At 43.4% G+C, this 19,074-nt stretch overlaps 1 protein-coding gene across 1 annotated transcript; it reads left to right on the top strand.

Moving 5' to 3' along the window:
• Window positions 1–1,500: 1,500 nt before the first annotated feature.
• CHEK1 (checkpoint kinase 1) lies at window positions 1,501–18,348 on the top strand. The gene is made up of 13 exons (XM_081171564.1): window positions 1,501–1,909; window positions 4,786–4,870; window positions 5,171–5,394; window positions 6,019–6,083; window positions 6,179–6,248; window positions 7,463–7,651; window positions 9,711–9,815; window positions 10,512–10,607; window positions 11,730–11,838; window positions 13,416–13,593; window positions 14,667–14,798; window positions 15,994–16,095; window positions 16,872–18,348. Exons 1-13 carry the CDS (start codon window positions 1,723–1,725, stop codon window positions 16,965–16,967), a joined length of 1,638 nt encoding a protein of 545 aa, XP_081027690.1. The 5' UTR covers window positions 1,501–1,722; the 3' UTR covers window positions 16,968–18,348.
• Window positions 18,349–19,074: the final 726 nt, after the last annotated feature.

Genomic DNA, 19,074 nt, shown 5'->3' with positions numbered 1-19,074 from the left:
CATTCTGTTCAGTGAAACTTAGCCCTAGGATTTCTGGTAGAGTGGTCTGAAGTTGGTCTATGTCCAGTTGAAAGAGAACCTTAAGAGAAACCAGGGCTCTCAAAGTTGCCCATTAACTGCTACATCTGGACAGTAGTACACTGGGGACATAGATCACCTAGACAGTCTTCCCCATACACTAGAGTGGGAACCTGAGTCCTAGGGGTCCTGGGGAAGGGCAGTAGGTCTGTGGTAGAGAATTTGCTCCCAGGTTCAAATCCCAGCATCTCCAAAAGTGGTTGGGAAAGACCTCTGCCTAAAACCTGGGGGAGGGGGGACTTGCAGACAGTACTGAGCTAGATGGGCCAATTGTCTAATTTGGTATAAGATAGGTTCCTTCATTACTGGATTCAGCTGAGGCTGAACTTTGAAAAATGACGGTGCTACTAATTTACCCAAAGTTTAGCCAGGCATCTCCCAGAAGATATAAAAAGGGGCAGCACTGTTCACAGAAACCCAAAGAAACAAGCCTTGCAGCACATCAAAGCAGGCATGGGAAACGTGGCTGTGCAGATGTTTGATCTGCCTCCCATCAGCCCCAGTCAGCCCAGCCAATGCCACGGTCAAGGTGCAGGGAGCTGGAGTTCAAGAACACCCAAGTGCAAAACGTTAGCACCTCCTAAAGGGCGTTCACACTCTTACATTCAACAACTGGACCATTTGCACACATAGTTGGGCTGCACGTCTTCAGTCAGCACAATAGCTGAGTGGTGTAAACTGGCAAGTGTGCACTCATACAAACACTTGTACACGACAGGAGTACAAGCCAACGTGTGAATGCATCTCTAGAATGAACATGAGCATGGGGAAGGGCAGGATCCTCTTCCGAGATGCATGCGCTTGTTACAACACAGGGACCGCTTGGAATGACGTGGTTGTCCAGCAACCTGTGGGGAAGGGAGGGCTACAGATTTCTATTATGTTAGTCTGCTTGCCCAGAGCTGGAAAGATGATAAAATACCTGCGAGGGCAGACTGGCAGATGAAATTATTGGACTATGTGGAGATTGCAAGATTAACTGGGAAAATCAGAAACCGGGAGGATCAAAACTGCAACAGAGAAGGGGGCAAATGTAGGTAGTATTTAAAATACCACTGCAAACACATGAACTCTTGGGCAGGCTTTAAATAACTCCTGCAATGATACACAGACTTTGGGTATACGTAATGGAGGACTGTAAACTGGACTAATATGCAGTTGAAAAAGTTGCCTAAAGAACTCACAGAGGGGAGGAGGGAAGTCCTAGGATTTGAAAGCATCTAGTGTAAAATGTTAAAATTTGCAAGAATATCATTTCTGTGAATGAACATGTAAAATCAAATTATAAAAATTGTGTTAGTGGAGGCAGGAAGCCCGAGTGTCATCACCCTCTGCCTGACTTTTTGTCTAGCAGATTCGGAATGGAAAGGGTCTCAGCAACAGTTATTTGAAATCACTTTCTTCTGACCCCGGGGGGGGGGGGGACAAGTCTCAAAAAATCTCCCTACAAGCGTGCAGGAGCAGTTTCTAGCCAAACACCGCACCGCGTCTACTCGGAAGCAAGAAGCCCCGCGGCGGGATGCAGTGAGGCGCTTCCTACTCCCGCGCCAGCCGGATCGGGACCGACAGCTTAAAGATGCCGCGAGTTCGCATTAGTTAGCAAAGCGGCAGCTCCTGCGCTCTCTCTGGCCTCGGGACGCCATTATGCTGCCTCACCCGGGCGGCCGGGGCAGGAGGCGGAGCCGGCGCCGGATTCCTCCCCTCGGCCCCTCGCCGCCGCCTCTTCCTCCCGGCTCTCTCCCAGTCTCTGCCCGGCTCTTGCTCTCGACGCTCTTCGGCGGGAAACGCCGCTTGCTGATCAGCCGGGGAAGCGGCCCTCGCCGCTGGGCGGGTGAGGACAAAAAATGCCCAAAATGTGGAGAGGGAGGGTGGGCTGCTCCCCTTTCCTCTCGCTCTTCTTTCCTCCCCACGTGGGGCGGAGGAGGGTCTCTATTCTTAGGGAGCGGGGCGTGGGAGAGATGCTTTGGCTTGCCAGCCCCCCCCCCCCCACCGTGGGAGACTTTTCTTCCTTGTTTCCTTCGCGCATCCCGCTTTCCCCTCCAAGGAACGGCATGCATATGTTCTCCCCAATTTGCCCTCCCAAACAACCCTGTGAGGTCGGCTCGCAGGGCCAAAGGAGCGTCGTCGTGGCTATTTGTGCTTTTCGCTGCTGTTTTAATTCGGGTGTCCATATTGGAGACTAATAACTTCATTTTTAAAAAAACAGCCCATTTCATTGGTTGTTCATGCACGTGCCCTTCTGTGTCCTAATGCACGGATGTTTTCAAAAGGGTGGGCGGCAATTCATACATGTTGTGTCTTTGCGGGTTTTGGTACCTTTCTGAAAAGTGAGCATGGGGGATATTTGAGGGAGACACGTGTGTGTGTGTGTGTGTGTGTGTAAGGGTTCTGGGTTGGGATAAACTTTTGACGGAGAGCAGGAATTGGGGCAGATAAGGGATTTTTAGTTTTAAACTTTGATTTATATTCACGATCTGTTTTATGAATGCTGCTAAACTGCTGTAATGGTTGAAAGTTGGTTTGTGCAATAAATGGCCTGGCAGGTTTGCATGCAATAAAGTGTTGGGACCTGCATGCAACAAAAAACAGTGCAGTGTGCTCCTGTGCAAGGTGCCATCCAGATATGTCTTCTAGGAAGCTCCATTTAATTCACATTCTTCGGTCAATCCGCACTCCTCATTTTGCTGTTTTTGTGGCTTACGGTCCTCAATTTTTATTTATTTCTGCAAACCTTTCTTTTGGATAAAGATAACCTCGATGAGAATTAAGTTTGCTAATAGTATAGGATGCGTGGGCATTGTTAATGTTTTTTCAAATCCCCCCCCCCAACTTCCTGGTACTGCTCCTGTACCTCTAAGAGTGACTTTGCTGCAATCAATAGGTGTAGCACTTCATCACTGTGTCTGCAGAACTGGAGAAAGCCTCACCTGTTGATGTACTTCCTGTTTAGCAGTTCTTTAAAGTGTGTGAATGAGGGATGCAACAATGTGTATTGCAGAGAAGGCAACAAATGTTGAGTCATTCATTGAGTCCTTTTCATTTCTCATTAAAAAAACAAAACTTGAAAAGCAAGCTGTGTCGCACAAAATTCTGTGTAATTGAAAGCTTGTCCGAATTAATAGTGGTCCTAAAAGATTTGAATTTGTTTTGTCCTACTTGCCTTGTTTTGTGGAACCAGGTATTCTTTACAGTGGGTGTTTCATTCCACAGTACCTTTTAAAAGCTTGTTGACAGGAGCAATTCAACAAGTGAGGTTCTACAGGCCTGCATAAAAAGGTATAGGAGATTAGAAGCCTTACTTGTACAGTACAGTATTTAAAAAACCCAAATAATCCACATCCATCCTATAGTCTCTACTCCCGCCAGCCATGGAATACACACACCTTGCAGACTTTACATATAGACTAAGAGAACAAGAAGAACAAATGTTTTGAGAAAACTGGAAAATGTTTATTGAATATATGGGGGGAATTGTGTACACTTGAAAACGTTGGCAGCATTAAGATTAATTCAACGGTGTAAATAAGTTTTGATGGATGTAATACAGTCGTACCTTGGAAGTCGTATAGAATCTGTTCTGGAAGTCCGTTTGACTTCCAAAACATTCGGAAACCAAAGCACGGCTTCCGATTGGCTGCAGGAAACTCCTGCAGCCAATCGGAAGCCGCAGAAGCCCTGTCAGATGTTTGGGTTCCAAAGAACATTTGCAAACCGGAATAGTCACTTCCGGGTTTGTGGCAAACAAGGTACAACTGTAATGGGATACTGAATGGTTTAGTTTATGTAAAATATTCAAGGATATAAGATATGCAAGATGAACCATGGAAAGAGAAGAAGGAAAGTTAGGGATATTTTAAGGATGTTTAAATGAGTATTCTAAATTGTAAAACAGAAAATTTAATAAAAATTATATATACAGTATAAACATGAACTTTAGTGCGCCTACTCTTGAGTAGGACTAGCACTGAGTACAACCCCTAGCATTCTGAGGTAAGACTGCTTTATTATCCCCTTTAGCGTTTTTTCAGAAATAAGCTGCCTTATACTGATCAGTCTGTTAGTCCATCTAGCTCAATGTTACTACAATTACCGGATGCAGCTCTCCAAGATTTCAAATAGGGTTCTCTCTTAGCCTTACTTGGAGATGCTGGGGATTGAATGTGGGATCTTTGTTGTTGTTGTTTAGTCGTGTCCGACTCTTCGTGACCCCATGGACCAGAGCCTGCCAGGCGCTCCTGTCTTCCACTGCCTCCCGCATTTTGTTCAAACTCATGCTGGTAGCTTCGAGAACACTGTCCAACCATCTCATACTCTGTCGTCCCCTTCTCCCTGTGCCCTGTGTCCTTTCCCAACATCAGGGTCTTTTCCAGGGAGTCTTCTCATGAGGTGGCCAAAGTATTGGAGCCTCAGCTTCAGGATCTGTCCTTCCAGTGAGCACTCAGGGCTGATTTCCTTAAGAATGGATAGGTTTGATCTTCTTGCAGTCCATGGGACTCTCAAGAGTCTCCTCCAGCACCATAATTCAAAAGCATCAATTCTTTGGTGATCAGCCTTCTTTATGGTCCAGCTCTCACTTCCATACATCACTACTGGAATGTGGGATCTAGTTCATGCAAAATAAATTCTCTGCCACTGCCCCCCCCCCGGTCTTGGCAGCCAAATACTTATGACCCTTGACTTCCAATTCCTTATTTCTTTGATCTGCAGAGTGTGTTCTGTTTGTCAAGATGGCCGTGCCTTTTGTGGAAGACTGGGACTTAGTGCAGACCCTTGGGGAAGGCGCTTATGGAGAGTGAGTATAGCTTAGGCAATAACATGTAACATATTATAATACATGGAGGCAAATGAATGGTTTCAGAACAAGAGTAAATGGTATATTGAAACTGCTGCTGTATTCTTGTGTCGAGGGTTGTCAAAAATCACAAGAGCTTTAATTTGGGTAGTTGAATTTGCCCATTTTTTTCCAGGAGGAGAAAATGTGTGCTGTGGCTGGCAAGCAAAGCTGAGACTTAACGTGTAATTTTTAGTAATAATGTTCGGTGAGGAAAGCCTATCTATAAAAAAAACCCTGCTTTCCGCTTTCTCTTTATAGAGTTCAGTTGGCTGTGAACAGACGCACGGAAGAAGCAGTGGCGGTGAAGATTGTTGACATGAAATGCGCTATAGAGTGCCCAGATCAGATAAAGAAGGAGATCTGCATTAACAAAATGTTAAATCACGAGAACATTGTCAAGTTTTACGGACATCGGCGAGAAGGCACTATTCAGTATCTGTTCCTAGAGTACTGCAGCGGGGGAGAACTCTTTGACCGAATAGGTACAGGGGATTTTATGGAATAGGAAGGCAGGCCACAGACTGGTCATTGGATGAGGATGCTCTCCAAGGGTCAAATGGTTTATTTATTTAAGTCATCTATATACAGTTGTTCCTTGGATCCTGAACACCTTGCGACGTGAATGTTTTGTCTCCTGAACGCCACAAACTTGGAAGTGACTTCCAGTTTGTGAACGTTCTTCAAAACCCGAACGTCCGACAGGGCTTCTGTGGCTTCCGATTGGCTGCAGGAGCTTCCTGTGGCCAATTGGAAGCCGTGCCTTGGGTTTCCAAATGTTTTGGAAGTCGAACAGACTTCTGGAACAGATTCCCTTCGACTTCCGAGGTACCACTGCAACTTGCATTTCAGGGATATTTAAACACATTCAAAGCAAGCCTCTATGGTAGCCTGCAATCATTTTATGAACTTAAATCCAAACAAAAATGGTGTTTGCTGCTATCAATGCTACTGTGAAACATGGTGTTCAGTTTGTTACCAATAATGCCTTCGGCCATAACTATTTCAGAGCAAACAACCAGAAAGGTTATATTCATTAGAAACACTGCTATCACTGTGTAAATTTCATTAGTATGTTTCTTCATGAAGCTATGGTGCCTTCCTTGCAGAGCCAGATGTAGGAATGCCTGAAGCAGAAGCACAGAAATTTTTCCACCAGCTTATAGCTGGAGTCGTAAGTTTATTTATGTTGCTTTTTCAAGCTCTTTTTTGTGTGTGAAAGCAGGTTGAATGAATGCTTTCTATTAATGCCTTGTATCATTTTGAAAGGTCTACCTTCACAGTATAGGAGTAACACATCGGGATATTAAGCCTGAGAACCTGCTGCTAAATGGAATGGGTAAGAGAGAGAGACCACTTTGTTCTTGTTGTTGTTGTTTAGTCGTTTAGTCGTGTCTGACTCTTTGTGACCCCATGGACCAGAGCACGCCAGACACTCCTGTCTTCCACTGCCTCCCGCAGTTTGGTCAAACTCATGCTGGTAGCTTCGAGAACACTGTCCAACCATCTCGCCCTCTGTCGTCCCCTTTTCCTTGTGCCCTCCATCTTTCCCAACATCAGGGTCTTTTCCAGGGAGTCTTCTCTTCTCATGAGGTGGCCAAAGTATTGGAACCTCAGCTTCAGGATCTGTCCTTCCAGTGAGCACTCAGGGCTGATTTCCTTCAGAATGGAGAGGTTTGATCTTCTTGCAGTCCATGGGACTCTCAAGAGTCTCCTCCAACACCATAATTCAAAAGCATCAATTCTTCAGCGATCAGCCTTACTTATGGTCCAGCTCTCACTTCCATACATCACTAATTTCTATAGTTCAGTATCAATTTTCCACAAGTTAAAAAGCAGCCCACACTTTGGATGTGAAAGCAACAAGTCCTCTCTGTTGCTAACACCAAACATCAAGCAGTCAGAGGACTTGGGTTTGGTTTTTTTTAGCATTTCACTCGGCTATCCTTGATTTGGAGCAGCAATAGAACACTTAATGTCTGCTTATGTAGACATGGCCCACTAGTATCAATGGGATATTTTGGAACTGGCATACTAAGGAGTAGGGTAGATTAGTATTGGTGACAAATTTCTGAGCTGGCATACTTAAAAGGACCATTTTTAAAAAAGTTAAATGCTTGTGTCTTTAGATCAATGTTACTTTAGTGCAGGGGTCAGCAAACGTTTTCAGCAGGCAGCAGGGGACCGGTCCACTGTCCCTCAGACCTTGTTGGGGGGCCGGACTATATTTTGAAAAAAATATATGAATGAATTCTTATGCCCCACAAATAACCCAGAGATGCATTTTAAATAAAAGGACGCATTCTACTCATGTAAAAACACCAGGCAGGCCCCACAAATAACCCAGAGATGCATTTTAAATAAAAGGACACATTCTACTCATGTAAAAACACGCTGATTCCCAGACTGTCTGCAGGCCGGATTTAGAAGGTGATTGGGCCGGATCCAGCCCCCAGGCCTTAGTTTGCCTACCCATGCTTTAGTGTGCCTCAAACAAAGATGATGAATTAGAATGATGTGCAAGATACCTTCTTTATTCTTGTATTTGTTTAGATAATCTCAAAATCTCTGACTTTGGACTAGCAACTGTGTTTAAGTACAATGGTCGTGAGCGATTGTTGAACAAGATGTGTGGCACGCTCCCGTACATTGCGCCAGAAGTCCTTAAAAGAAAAGAATTCCATGCCGAGCCCGTTGATGTTTGGTCATGTGGAATCGTACTCACTGCCATGTTGGCAGGAGGTAAGAGCTACCCAAGTTTTAATTCGTTTGATTAACATTAGTTTGTTGATAAGGATTTGCCTCCTAAAACTAATGCTCTACATTTACACAACAGGGATGCAGATCAGCAGTGCGCCTTGGTGTATTATCTCTTGGGAATTCAGGATATTTATTAAGGTGTGGTTCTTGATCTAGTTCCTGACAGTGGTACCTAGGTTCTCATACTTAATCCATTCCAGAACTCTGTTCCAAAACCAAAGCTATCCAAAACCAAGGCACGCTTTCCCATAGAAAGTAATGTTCCAGACTTTTAAAAACAATGCCTAAAACACCAATTTAACATGAATCTTACTCTCTAACGAGACCATTGATTCATAAAATGAAAGCAATAAACGGTGTACTGCAGTCACACAATCAATCCATCAGTAGCTGAACTGGGTTCCACACAGTCACAAAAACAAAACAAAAAGACCCGCAAAAACAAAAATGTAAAATGAATAGCAAAAACAGACAGACCTCAACGTAACACTCAAAATGGAAGTGTGGCACTCAGATCAGAAGCGTAACACTCAAATCGGAGTACGTTCGGCTTCCAAAAAAGGTTCGCAAACCAGAACACTTACTTCTGGGTTTGCAGTGTTTGGATTCCAAGTTGTTTGAGTACCAAGGCGTTTGAGAACCAAGGTACCACTGTAATAATCTACAGGCCTTCACGATTCAGCAGAACAAATTTGCTGGTGGGGAGGGGACATTAAAAAAACAGAGAAAGGCCCATGTACATTTTTCATTCTTGAAAAATTTAAGCAAGAGTAGAACAACCAACACCCACAGCAGTTCTGCAAAAGTTGCTAGCTGATCTTATTAACTTGAAGTACAAACTTAGTGACTGATTTGGTTACATGAGATGAGGCACCCATGGCTTGGAAGGTCGTACACCACTCTAAAGCTTGAGTTGCAAAGGGAGCCATCAGAGGACAAATACAAGTGGTTCCTTTTTCCTCTTTAAAAATGATACCATAGTAGCACATTTATTAGCACACAGTTACACAATTCATATATGGAGTGCCACTAAATCTTTCTTCCAGTGTAGCTAAGGGGAGATTGTTGAAGCTAATTAATTACCCTCTAACCATCACTCTCTGTATGGTTACTCCCAAGAATAGCTGAGAACATCTCTCCAACTGTCTACCACAAGAAAGCTCTTCTCTTAAAAACAGCTATGTGAACTTTTCCCTCTCCTTCAATACATCCTTTTAAAAATAATAATATATTTTTAGATCAAATTTAAGCAGATAGAATAAAAGCACAAGCATTTCTACCGATTCAACACTAAAAGTAGCAATAATACACCACAACAAATTTCCAGTGTTTTGATAAACCTGCAAGATACTGCATTATTATTTTTTTAATGCTTTGGAAGGAAGAGCCATTTAAGTTAAAGCATTCTATACATTCAGCATAGAATGTTCATTTATAAATGTGTTGCCAAAACCAGCATTAATAATAATAATAATAATAATAATAATAATAATAATAATAATAGTAATTAATGAATTCTTCACAGTTTTAACAGCATACAACTACTGATTCTCTCAGTGGTAGATAGCTTCGTATAGTTTTAAATATTGCAAGCACCCCTGAGCAGTGCTTTTGTACCAGAAGGGTAGGATATAAATGTTGTAATATATATAATAAAATTAATTTTAAAACAAGTGTATCTGCAAGAATTTTTCGAGGGATTTAGCTTACTGCATAAATCTGGAGCATATTGCATAGTAACCATGATTTCTGATAGTGTGACATTTGTAGCCAAGCTGGAACAGAAAAAAAGAAATTGCTGGAGATTTTCCTTGCTCACAGCTTTAATGGAGACTATTCTACTAGTCTAAGTAGTTATTAATTCCACGTTTTGAATTTGCTGTGTAACTAATGTGGTTATTAGTGACCTTATTATAACCCTTGGGTGTGTCACTTCCTCTTAAAATACTAACATCCATTTGGTTGAAGCCCAAATACCTTCTTAGTTTGTCCCCAGATCACTGACAAGTTTTGTCAAGAAATGTGGCTTTCTTTCTTGCAGAACTGCCATGGGACCAGCCTGTTGACACCTGTCAAGAATACTGTGATTGGAAAGAAAAGAAAACATATTTGTCACCATGGAAGAAGATAGACTCGTTGCCACTAGGTACAGACGCGGGTCTAGGTACAGTGGTCTAGGTACAGACCACTAGGTAGGGACGCGGGTAGCGCTGTGGGTAAAACCTCAGTGCCTAGGACTTGCTGATCGTATGGTCGGCGGTTCGAATCCCCGCGGTGGGGTGATCTCCCGTTGTTCGGTCCCAGCTCCTGCCCACCTAGCAGTTCGAAAGCACCCCTAAGTGCAAGTAGATAAATAGGTACTGCTTTATAGTGGGAAGGTAAACGTAAACGGCGTTTCCGTGTGCTGCGCTGGTGCTGGCCTGCCAGCTGCAGCTTCGTCACGCTGGCTACGTGACCCGGAAGTGTCTTTGGACGGCGCCGGCTCACGGCCTCTTGAGCGAGATGAGCGCGCAACCCTAGAGTCGGACACGACTGGCCCATACGGGCAGGGGTACCTTTACAGACCTTTACTGACTGTTTTTATATTTACTTGGCGGGCAGTCTTGATAGCTTTGCTAAGAAATGAGTGTGTTATTTTTCTGAGTACAGATCATATCCTCCAAAGAACATCTTTAAAAGTTGGGTGGCTCTGGTTCATGTAAAAATTGCAATGATTTATTTGGAAACTGCTGGAACAATGTTTGAGGGCATCTCAATTGGATTGCAAGCCATTGCCACAGAAGGTGGACAATTTCAGAACTTGTAGGCCATGCATATAACCAAATTATTTATTTCTTTGCAGCGTTACTCCTCAAACTATTAACTGAGGACCCCGCATCAAGGCTTACTATTGAAGACCTTAAAAAGGACAGGTGGTACACAAAAGCTTTAAAGAAAGGTAATTTAAAAATAAATAAATGCATGTGAATTTTATATGTAGTTGCATATTTGAAATCTTTTGACATCTGAAAACGGTTCAGTTGACATCTCTCATATATGCCACCGAAAGGAGCGAATTTAAAGATACTGATATTTACAGTTTAGGTGGCTCACCCTATTTTAATCTTACTTGAAGATAGATTTTGCTTGCTTTTTCATCCCCTTTGCTGATCAGTCCCATTTATCAAGGTCTGCTACTAATAAGGGCTCATCTTGGGTTAATCCAGGCATAGGCAAACTCGGCCCTCCAGATGTTTTTGGGACTACAATTCCCATCATCCCTGACCACTGGTCCTGTTAGCTAGGGATCATGGGAGCTGTAGTCCCAAAACATCTGGAGGGCCGAGTTTGCCTATGCCTGGAATCGGTACATTCACGTTTGACTCTAGGATGAAAACCAGTGTAAATCATTCCAATATTATGATCCTGCACTCACACCCCTCCTGAGTGACATGTGGGAGCACCCATCTAAATGAAAACTCTGATCCGGAAAGCCTCCTTAGTCACTTTGAATCACATTTTAACTAGCTCTAACAATGGGAAGAGGTTGGTTGTTGGCCTGAGAATTCTGCAGATCATTTGGCAGTTCTATTGCAATTATTTGATCCCACCATTCATGAAGTTTGAATACAGTGGTACCTTGGTTCTCAAATTTAACCCATTCTGGGAGTCTGTTTGGCTCCCAGAACGGTTCAAAAACCAAGGTGCAGCTTCCACTGTGGAACCCGCATCGGACGTTCGGCTTCCAAAGAACATTCGCAAACCGGAACACTCACTTCTGGGTTTGCAACATTCGGGAGCCTATTTGTTCGACAACTAAGCCGTTCGACTACCAAGGTACCACTGTCGGTGGTTTTGAGTTTACATTAGTGTTCACAAATACAAGTGATGTGTGTTTAGCTTCTTCTGGTCTTGGGAAGAGTGGCAGACTGGCACATAGCACCTTTGGAAAGGTTGGAGCCATTAAAAAACAACAGCAACAATTCAATTATTTTACTTGGAATTTACTATGTACTTAACAGTGAATGACAAAAATAATTTTTTCCCCCTTTGAAAACTGAGTACTAGTTTTTCTTTCTAGGCATCAAGCGGCCTCGAGTCTCCTCGGGGGGACTATCCGATTCCCCAGGGTGTTTTTCTAAGCACATCCGATCCGATACGGACTTCTCTCCAGTGAAAAGTGCACGCAGGTGAAAAATATATTCATTCATCGTGTCCAACACACAGGCAAAAATGTGTGTCTATGTGGTGTCCGGCTAATATTTTTAACTTGATGGGGAACTTTTTATTTTATTTTTACTCTGAAGCTCTACAATGGCTTATTCTGTGCTGCCATATCTTAAGCCAGTGTGGTGTAGTGGTTAAGAGCGGTAGACTCGTAATCTGGGGAACCGGGTTCGCGTCTCCGCTCCTCCACATGCAGCTGCTGGGTGACCTTGGGCCAGTCACACTTCTTTGAAGTCTCTCAGCCCCACTCACCTCACAGAGTGTTTGTTGTGGGAGAGGAAGGAGAGTGTTAGCCACTTTGAGACTCCTTCAGGTAATGATAAAGCAGGATATCAAATCCAAACTCCTCCTCCTCCTCCTCTTCTTCTTCTTCTCCTCGTGTTCCGCGAGTAACAAAACCAGAGGTGATCTATGGCATGTCTGCACTGTGCCACTAGGCTGCAGTAGCCAGTTTAGCAGAGCCAAATCTGCACTTCCTTCTTGCCTCTCCTTCTCTGCATTGTTGTCTGCCCCCTTGACTTGACAGAATCCAAAAAAACCCCTCATAATCGACAGCACCTACGGTACATTCTTTCCCCCAGATAATTCTGGGCATGGTAGTAAGGGTTGTCGGGAATAGTAACTCTGAGGGGTAAACAGCAATGTTGAGAACTATTTGAGGGAAATATTGTGTTTTGAATGTAAAGTATAGTGTACACACAGCCCTAGAGTGCAGGGAGACTTGTAAAAGTAAAGGGACCCCTGACCATTAGGTCCAGTCGTGACCGACTCTGGGGTTGCGGCGCTCATCTCGCTTTATTGGCAGAGGGAGCCGGCGTACAGCTTCCGGGTCATGTGGCCAACATGACTAAGCCGCTTCTGGCGAACCAGAGCAGCACACGGAAACGCTGTTTACCTTCCCGCTGGAGCGGTACCTATTTATCTACTTGCACTTTAACATGCTTTCGAACTGCTAGGTTAGCAGGAGCAGGGACCGAGCAACAGGAGCTCACCCCGTCACGGGGATTCGAACCGCTGACCTTCTGATCACCAAGTCCCAGGCTCTGTGGTTTAACCCTCAGCGCCACCCGCGTCCCTAAGGAGCTTTCTTTAGGGAGGAGGAAAGCCCCGTTTTTGGCGGGTGCAGGGCAAAAATGTTGAGCTTTTTTTTTACGGGCAGCCTAAGTTGTTGAGCTTCTTTGCATCAAAACAACACCGCCACAAACTGGCTTATAAGTATAAAACCAAATTTACTAGAATAATAGCTAGAATAGAGATAGACTTGTAACCATTCAAGCATACCAAAGAGCTCCAGTGATCTACCAGTGATCTACCACAGACATCCAGTGATCTACCGGTTGGACGTGCCTGCATTAAGGCAATTCAATCATGATAGAATGATTTAAATAATGATGAAAATTGCCAAGAAAAAGGCCACCTTAATGCCCAGTTATGAGGGCCAACGCATGTAGCGATTAACTCCTGGAAACAAAAAAAGTTCTAGACAATTTGTTGTTGCGCCATTTAGGAATGTAACACTGCTTTGTTTTCATTGCTGCAGTGAGGAGAAAAAGACCTGCTCCAATTCTCAGCCGGAACCTGGCACTGGACTTTCTTTGTGGGATAGCGGTCCAGCTGGCATTGATAAGCTCGTGCAAGGCATCAGCTTCTCCCAGCCAGCCTGCCCTGAACACATGCTGCTCAACAGCCAACTGCTTGGCACTCCCAGTTCTTCCCAGGTAACTTGGTCCGGTGGCTCGGCTATCGTCTTTCGTTGTTTTTGGAACTTGTAGAGGCCCTTGTGCTTTTGTTTTGCACCGTAACAGCAACCCCCCTCCCTAATTTAATGCTTCAGCCCTCAAAAAAATATATATACACCCTTGTGCAAATTTATTGAAACAAACAATGTAGTTTATTGTACAAAAATCACATACAGTGGTACCTTGGGTTACATACGCTTCATGTTACAGACTCTGCTAACCCAGAAATAGTGCTTCAGGTTAAGAACTTTGCTTCAGGATGAGAACAGAAATCGGGCTCCGGCGGCGCAGCAGCAGCAGGAGGCCCCATTAGCTAAAGTGGTGCTTCAGGTTAAGAACAGTTTCAGGTTAAGAATGGACCTCCGGAGAGAATTAAGTACTTAACCTGAGGTACCACTGTATACATGTACAAACCTCACAGATACCTATATTAGTAACGGATATGACCTCCGCTATTTTTAAGCAGCATTTGAACACGGTTTGGCATGGAGTCTACTAGTTTTGAACATTCACTGTACCACACTTGAATCAGCACCTGTATGAGTCTTCCAGTCTACAGCATGGAGATTTTGCATATAACCCACAAATTCTTAATGGGATTTACATCTGGGGAATTCCCTGGCCAATCAAGTATCTGTATTTGCTGCTCTGTCATGAATTTCTTCACCGCTTTCGATGTGTGACAGGGGGATAGATCCTGCTGCAATATCCCAGAACCGTCAGGATACCTCATTTCCAGCTCTGGAATAACTCTTTCGTAGAACCTCAATATATTGTGGCGAGCGCATCATTCCTTCTACTGGCTGCAGGCTTCCGACACCATAATGATCAACTGAATTTTCGTGTTTGTTTTGAGTACAGGATTACGAGTAAGATAGAAAACATGCTTTGTTTCAATTAATTTGCACAAGGGTACATATATTTGGTTCATGCACAGGGCACATATATGCAATTCTTTAGCGTCATAAAACAATGCAAAGCCTTGATGAAAACTCGACATTTGTTTTAGCCTTCAATTGACTTCTGGTGTCTTCCTTTCCTTTCTCTCTTAGAATTCATGGCAGCGCTTAGTGAAGAGAATGACCCGTTTCTTTTTGAAGCTAGACGCTGACCAGTCTTACCACGTATTGAAGGAGGTTTGCGAAAAAATGGGCTACGTCTGGAAGAAGGGCTGCACAAACCAGGTGTGAATTAATTGTGTGTGTACATCACACACAAGACGGACAGACAGGCACTGTGGTGTAGGCACAATTGATGGCAGCAAGAGAGAGGGTCTTCTCAGTGGGTGCATCAGTATTATAGAACACCTGGCCCTGTGAGAGATGGATCATTCCTTCTCTGGTAGTTGTAGTTGTTGCTTGGTACATACATTTTTATTCTGTCAGTTGGCAGGGAAAACCTGCTCTAAAAGTCGTGATTTGCCTGTGATGCTTGCTTTTGTTGTATTTTTAATTCTTCTCTTTTGCATTTCTGTTTGTTTCTTTATTTTTATTTTATTCAACGTGATTTTCTTATATTTTCACTCTGTGATTTTAAGTTGTAAGCAGCACCGAGTAGGGCAGGTAATTAAAAAAAATAATTAATTTGTGTTTACATACTTTTATGCTGTGCTTTTTTCTGGGGGGACACAGGGGTATGCGTACCTCTAAACATTTTTAGAAAAAAAGCACTGCTTGTATGCGTTTGCATACAAAATAAATATACAGTGGTATCCCGCAAGACGAATGCCTCGCAAGACGAAAAACTCGCTAGACGAAAGGGTTTTGCGGTTTTTGAGCTGCTTCGCAAGACAAATTTCCCTATGGGCTTGCTTCGCAAGACGAAAACGTCTTGCGTTTTTTGCAAGTTTGTTTCCTTTTTCTTAACACCGTTAATACAGTTGCGACTTGACTTCGAGGAGCAACTCATAGAACGCGGTGTGGTAGCCTTTTTTGAGGTTTTTGGCGATTTCTGAAGCTTTTCCAAAACTTTTCCGACACCGTGCTTCGCAAGACGAAAAATTCGCTAGACGAAAAAACTCGCGGAACGAATTAATTTCGTCTTGCGAGGCACCACTGTATATGATTTGTTGAGCTAGGAGATACACAATGTCCTGGAAGAAATAGTCATTTTTGAATTCAGGGCCTGTTGGGGAGATCTTTCGACAGATGCATCCTCATTCGGTTGCTAGTGAGAAAAATAGTGTGAAAGCTGCCGTAAACTTAGAGAGCCTAACTTTGCAACTCCAGAGATTTGTTTTTTGATTTGTTTTGATTTGTATACTACCTTATATCGGCAGACCTCAGGGTGGTTGACAGCATAAAAAGAGTGAGCATTATTGATTGTAAATATGCTTTGTAAACCTCTTTCCCCTGATAAAATACTCGCTTTCCTTCTAAGGTTACCATATCAACCACAGATAGAAGAAACAACAAACTGATTTTCAAGGCAAACCTCCTGGAAATGGATGACAAAATACTTGTTGACTTCCGCCTGTCTAAGGTATATACAAAGTTAACCAACACATTTCATTCTAAGGATAAGAAGGATGCCTTGGCACTTATAGTAGATATTAACCTAACCAGTCAAACTTACTTAAATAGGAATAAAGCTACATTTTTACCTAGCACAATAGAAAACAAAGATTTGATTTGACCTGGGTTTTTTAATCTCTTGAGAGATTTGCAATTTGTGGGGAGAATGTTTTATGTGCTGGAATAGTACTTGGGCTCCATCCAGTGGTAGCTCCTCAGTACTGCAGAATGCTTTCACACTGCCAGCTGCCAACATGTTCTGATTCAGAATATTATATTTGCCATTGCAGTCATTTTATTTTCTAATCTGTTCTAGCATACTGTATGGGCTGGGGCTGGTGGTTAGCCTTCTGCTTGGTTCAAGAGCTGCAGGGTGCTTAGTGGAAAGCTCAGCTATGCGGATGATATGCGCTCTATGTGGGGCTATCTTTGAAGGTGACCCGGAAACTACAACTAATCCAGAATGCGGCAGCTAGACAGGCGAACGTTCTTTGGAACCCTAATATCCAACGGGGCTTCTGATTGGCTGTGGGAGCTTCTTGCGGCCAATCGGAAGCCGTGCTTTGCTTTCTGAATGTTTGGGAAGTCGAACAGACTTCCGGAATGGATTCCGTTCGACTTCCGAGGTACGGCTGTACTCATAAGGTGGTTTACTTCCCTCTTGTATCGTTTCTCTAGTTAATACGTGCCCTTCCAATGACATATACTCACTTGGATTCTTCCCCACCTCCCTTCCCTGTGCAGGGTGACGGCTTGGAGTTTAAGAGGCATTTCCTGAAGATCAAAGGGAAGCTGAGTGATGTCGTCAGCACACAGAAGCTGTGGCTTCCTGTCACATGATGGCGTTGTGGTTGAGAGCGGCTCTGTTTTGATTCAGCGGCTTCTGCTAAGGGACAGTCATGCCTGCCACACCCCAAACTCCAGTCATTCAATGGAAATCTTTTGTTTTGTTTAGGTTTTATGGGGATAGGCGTTCAAGCTATCCACATATGGTAACAGGCAATAACTGTTGTGAAGGTGCACATTTGCAATGGTTGGCTGGGGTACCCCACCCTTGATTATGATCATGCAAGTCACGAATGGCTTAGCTTAGTTCACATTCTTGACTTAGAAGTGGGGGTTTTTGTAGGTTGCTCAAGCTCCTCATCCATATACATGTGTTTCCCTTCTTTTTTCCAAAGTAAAAAAAAAATTCAGACTGAGCTTGAAAGTTGCTCCTTTGTAAAACATAACATGAGTGTTATCATGCTCCTTCGATGACTTTGGTTTTAAAAAACAACAACAAAAAAATAAGTTTATTTTATATAAACATGATAAGAGTTGTAGGAATGTTGGGTCCAGAATAAGGTCCTCCTCAAATCACTTCACTCGGTTTATGATTATTTGCTCCCAAAGTCAGGGCTTCTGAATGAAGCTATACAGTTGCAGTTCATTGCTTTTGGTTTCTACTGTCACCCTTGAGAAAACATAAAGCCCAGTGCTTGTTTTTAGCATCAGTTCCAATTTTAAAATATTTCTCTTCTATTTTTAGGGTATAATTCTCTCTCCTCCAGTCCTTGAATAGGTCTGATCAGACTGGCTGAGCCTCTAAAGTAGAAGTGGGCAAACCAGGGTGGGCAAAGATAATGGATTTTGTAGTCTTAACATCATCTTGTGGGGCCATAGGTGCCCCATCTTTAGTCTAAATCAGGGTTTCCCAAACTTGGGTCCCCAGCTGTTTTTGGACTACAACTCCCATCATCTCTAGCTAGCAAGACCAGTGGTCAGGGATGATGGGAACTGTAGTCCAAAACAGCTGGAGGCCCAAGTTTGGGAAACACCAGTCTAAATGGAAAGAGATGTAATGGATTAACAGACCCCTCACTCTTTTTATTTCCTTTTGTACTGTTCTGCCTTTTGGGAAGCAAACTTCTTTCAAACTGGTTAAACTTGAATGTACCATGCAAATACACTAGCGTGGAGGTGGCCGGATGCTAGACTGCAGCTGTCATCATTCCTGACCATTGACCATGGGGCTGATCGGAGTTGTAGTCTAGCAAAATCCGGAGGGCACCAGGTTGGCTACCCCTGCACTAAGAGAGTAAGAGGATGACACACAAACCTTGTTTCTGACCATACTTCCTGACCCATGCTTAAATCTACAAAACTGTGAATTTTTTAACGTGTCTGTAAAGAAAATAAAACAATTTGCAAAATAAAGAATGATCTCAGATTAAAAGAACGCTGTCAGTGTATAGCATGCAAGTTTTCTTCTTTATTCACCCGAAATGGAAGATCCTGATAATTCCCTCTTGTAGCAAGGTGGTTTGGAATAAACTACATCACAAAGGTATATACGCTTTGGGCAACCAAAATGGACGGAAGTATTTCTGGGGAACTTAACTTATGTGTTAAATTGAGAAAATTCTAGTGGTTTCAGTAACTGAAGATCTTGTAGGGAGATGTGGTGTGGCATACAGTGTGTTCCCATTGATACTCGTACAGTGGTACCTCGGGTACTTAATTCGTTCCGGAGGTCCGTTCTTAACCTGAAACTGTTCTTAACCTGAAGCACCACTTTAGCTAATGGGGCCTCCCACTGCCACAGCGCGATTTCTGTTCTCATCCTGAAGCAAAGTTCTTAACATGAAGCAATATTTCTGGGTTAGCGGGGTGTGTAACCTGAAGCGTATGTAACCCGAGGTACCACTGTACAGTAGAACCTCAGTTTCTGAACATAATCCGTTCCAGAAGACTGTTCGACTTCCGAACAGGTTCCGAAAGGTTCGAAAACCGAAAGATTCGAAAACCGAAAACTCAATATGGAAGCCTCAATTCAGCAGTACCTCTGGTTACATACATAATTCGTTCCGGAGGTCCGTTCTTAACCTGAAACTGTTTCTAAACCTGAAGCACCACTTTAGCTAATGGGGCCTCCTGCTGCTGCCGTGCCGCCGGAGCACGATTT

The sequence above is a fragment of the Podarcis bocagei genome (genome assembly GCF_964188305.1).
Source record: "Podarcis bocagei genome assembly, chromosome: 15".
Classification (NCBI taxonomy): Eukaryota; Metazoa; Chordata; class Lepidosauria; order Squamata; family Lacertidae; genus Podarcis; species Podarcis bocagei.
Note: the sequence above shows the minus strand (reverse complement) of the source record. Positions and strands in the feature narration are given on the sequence as shown.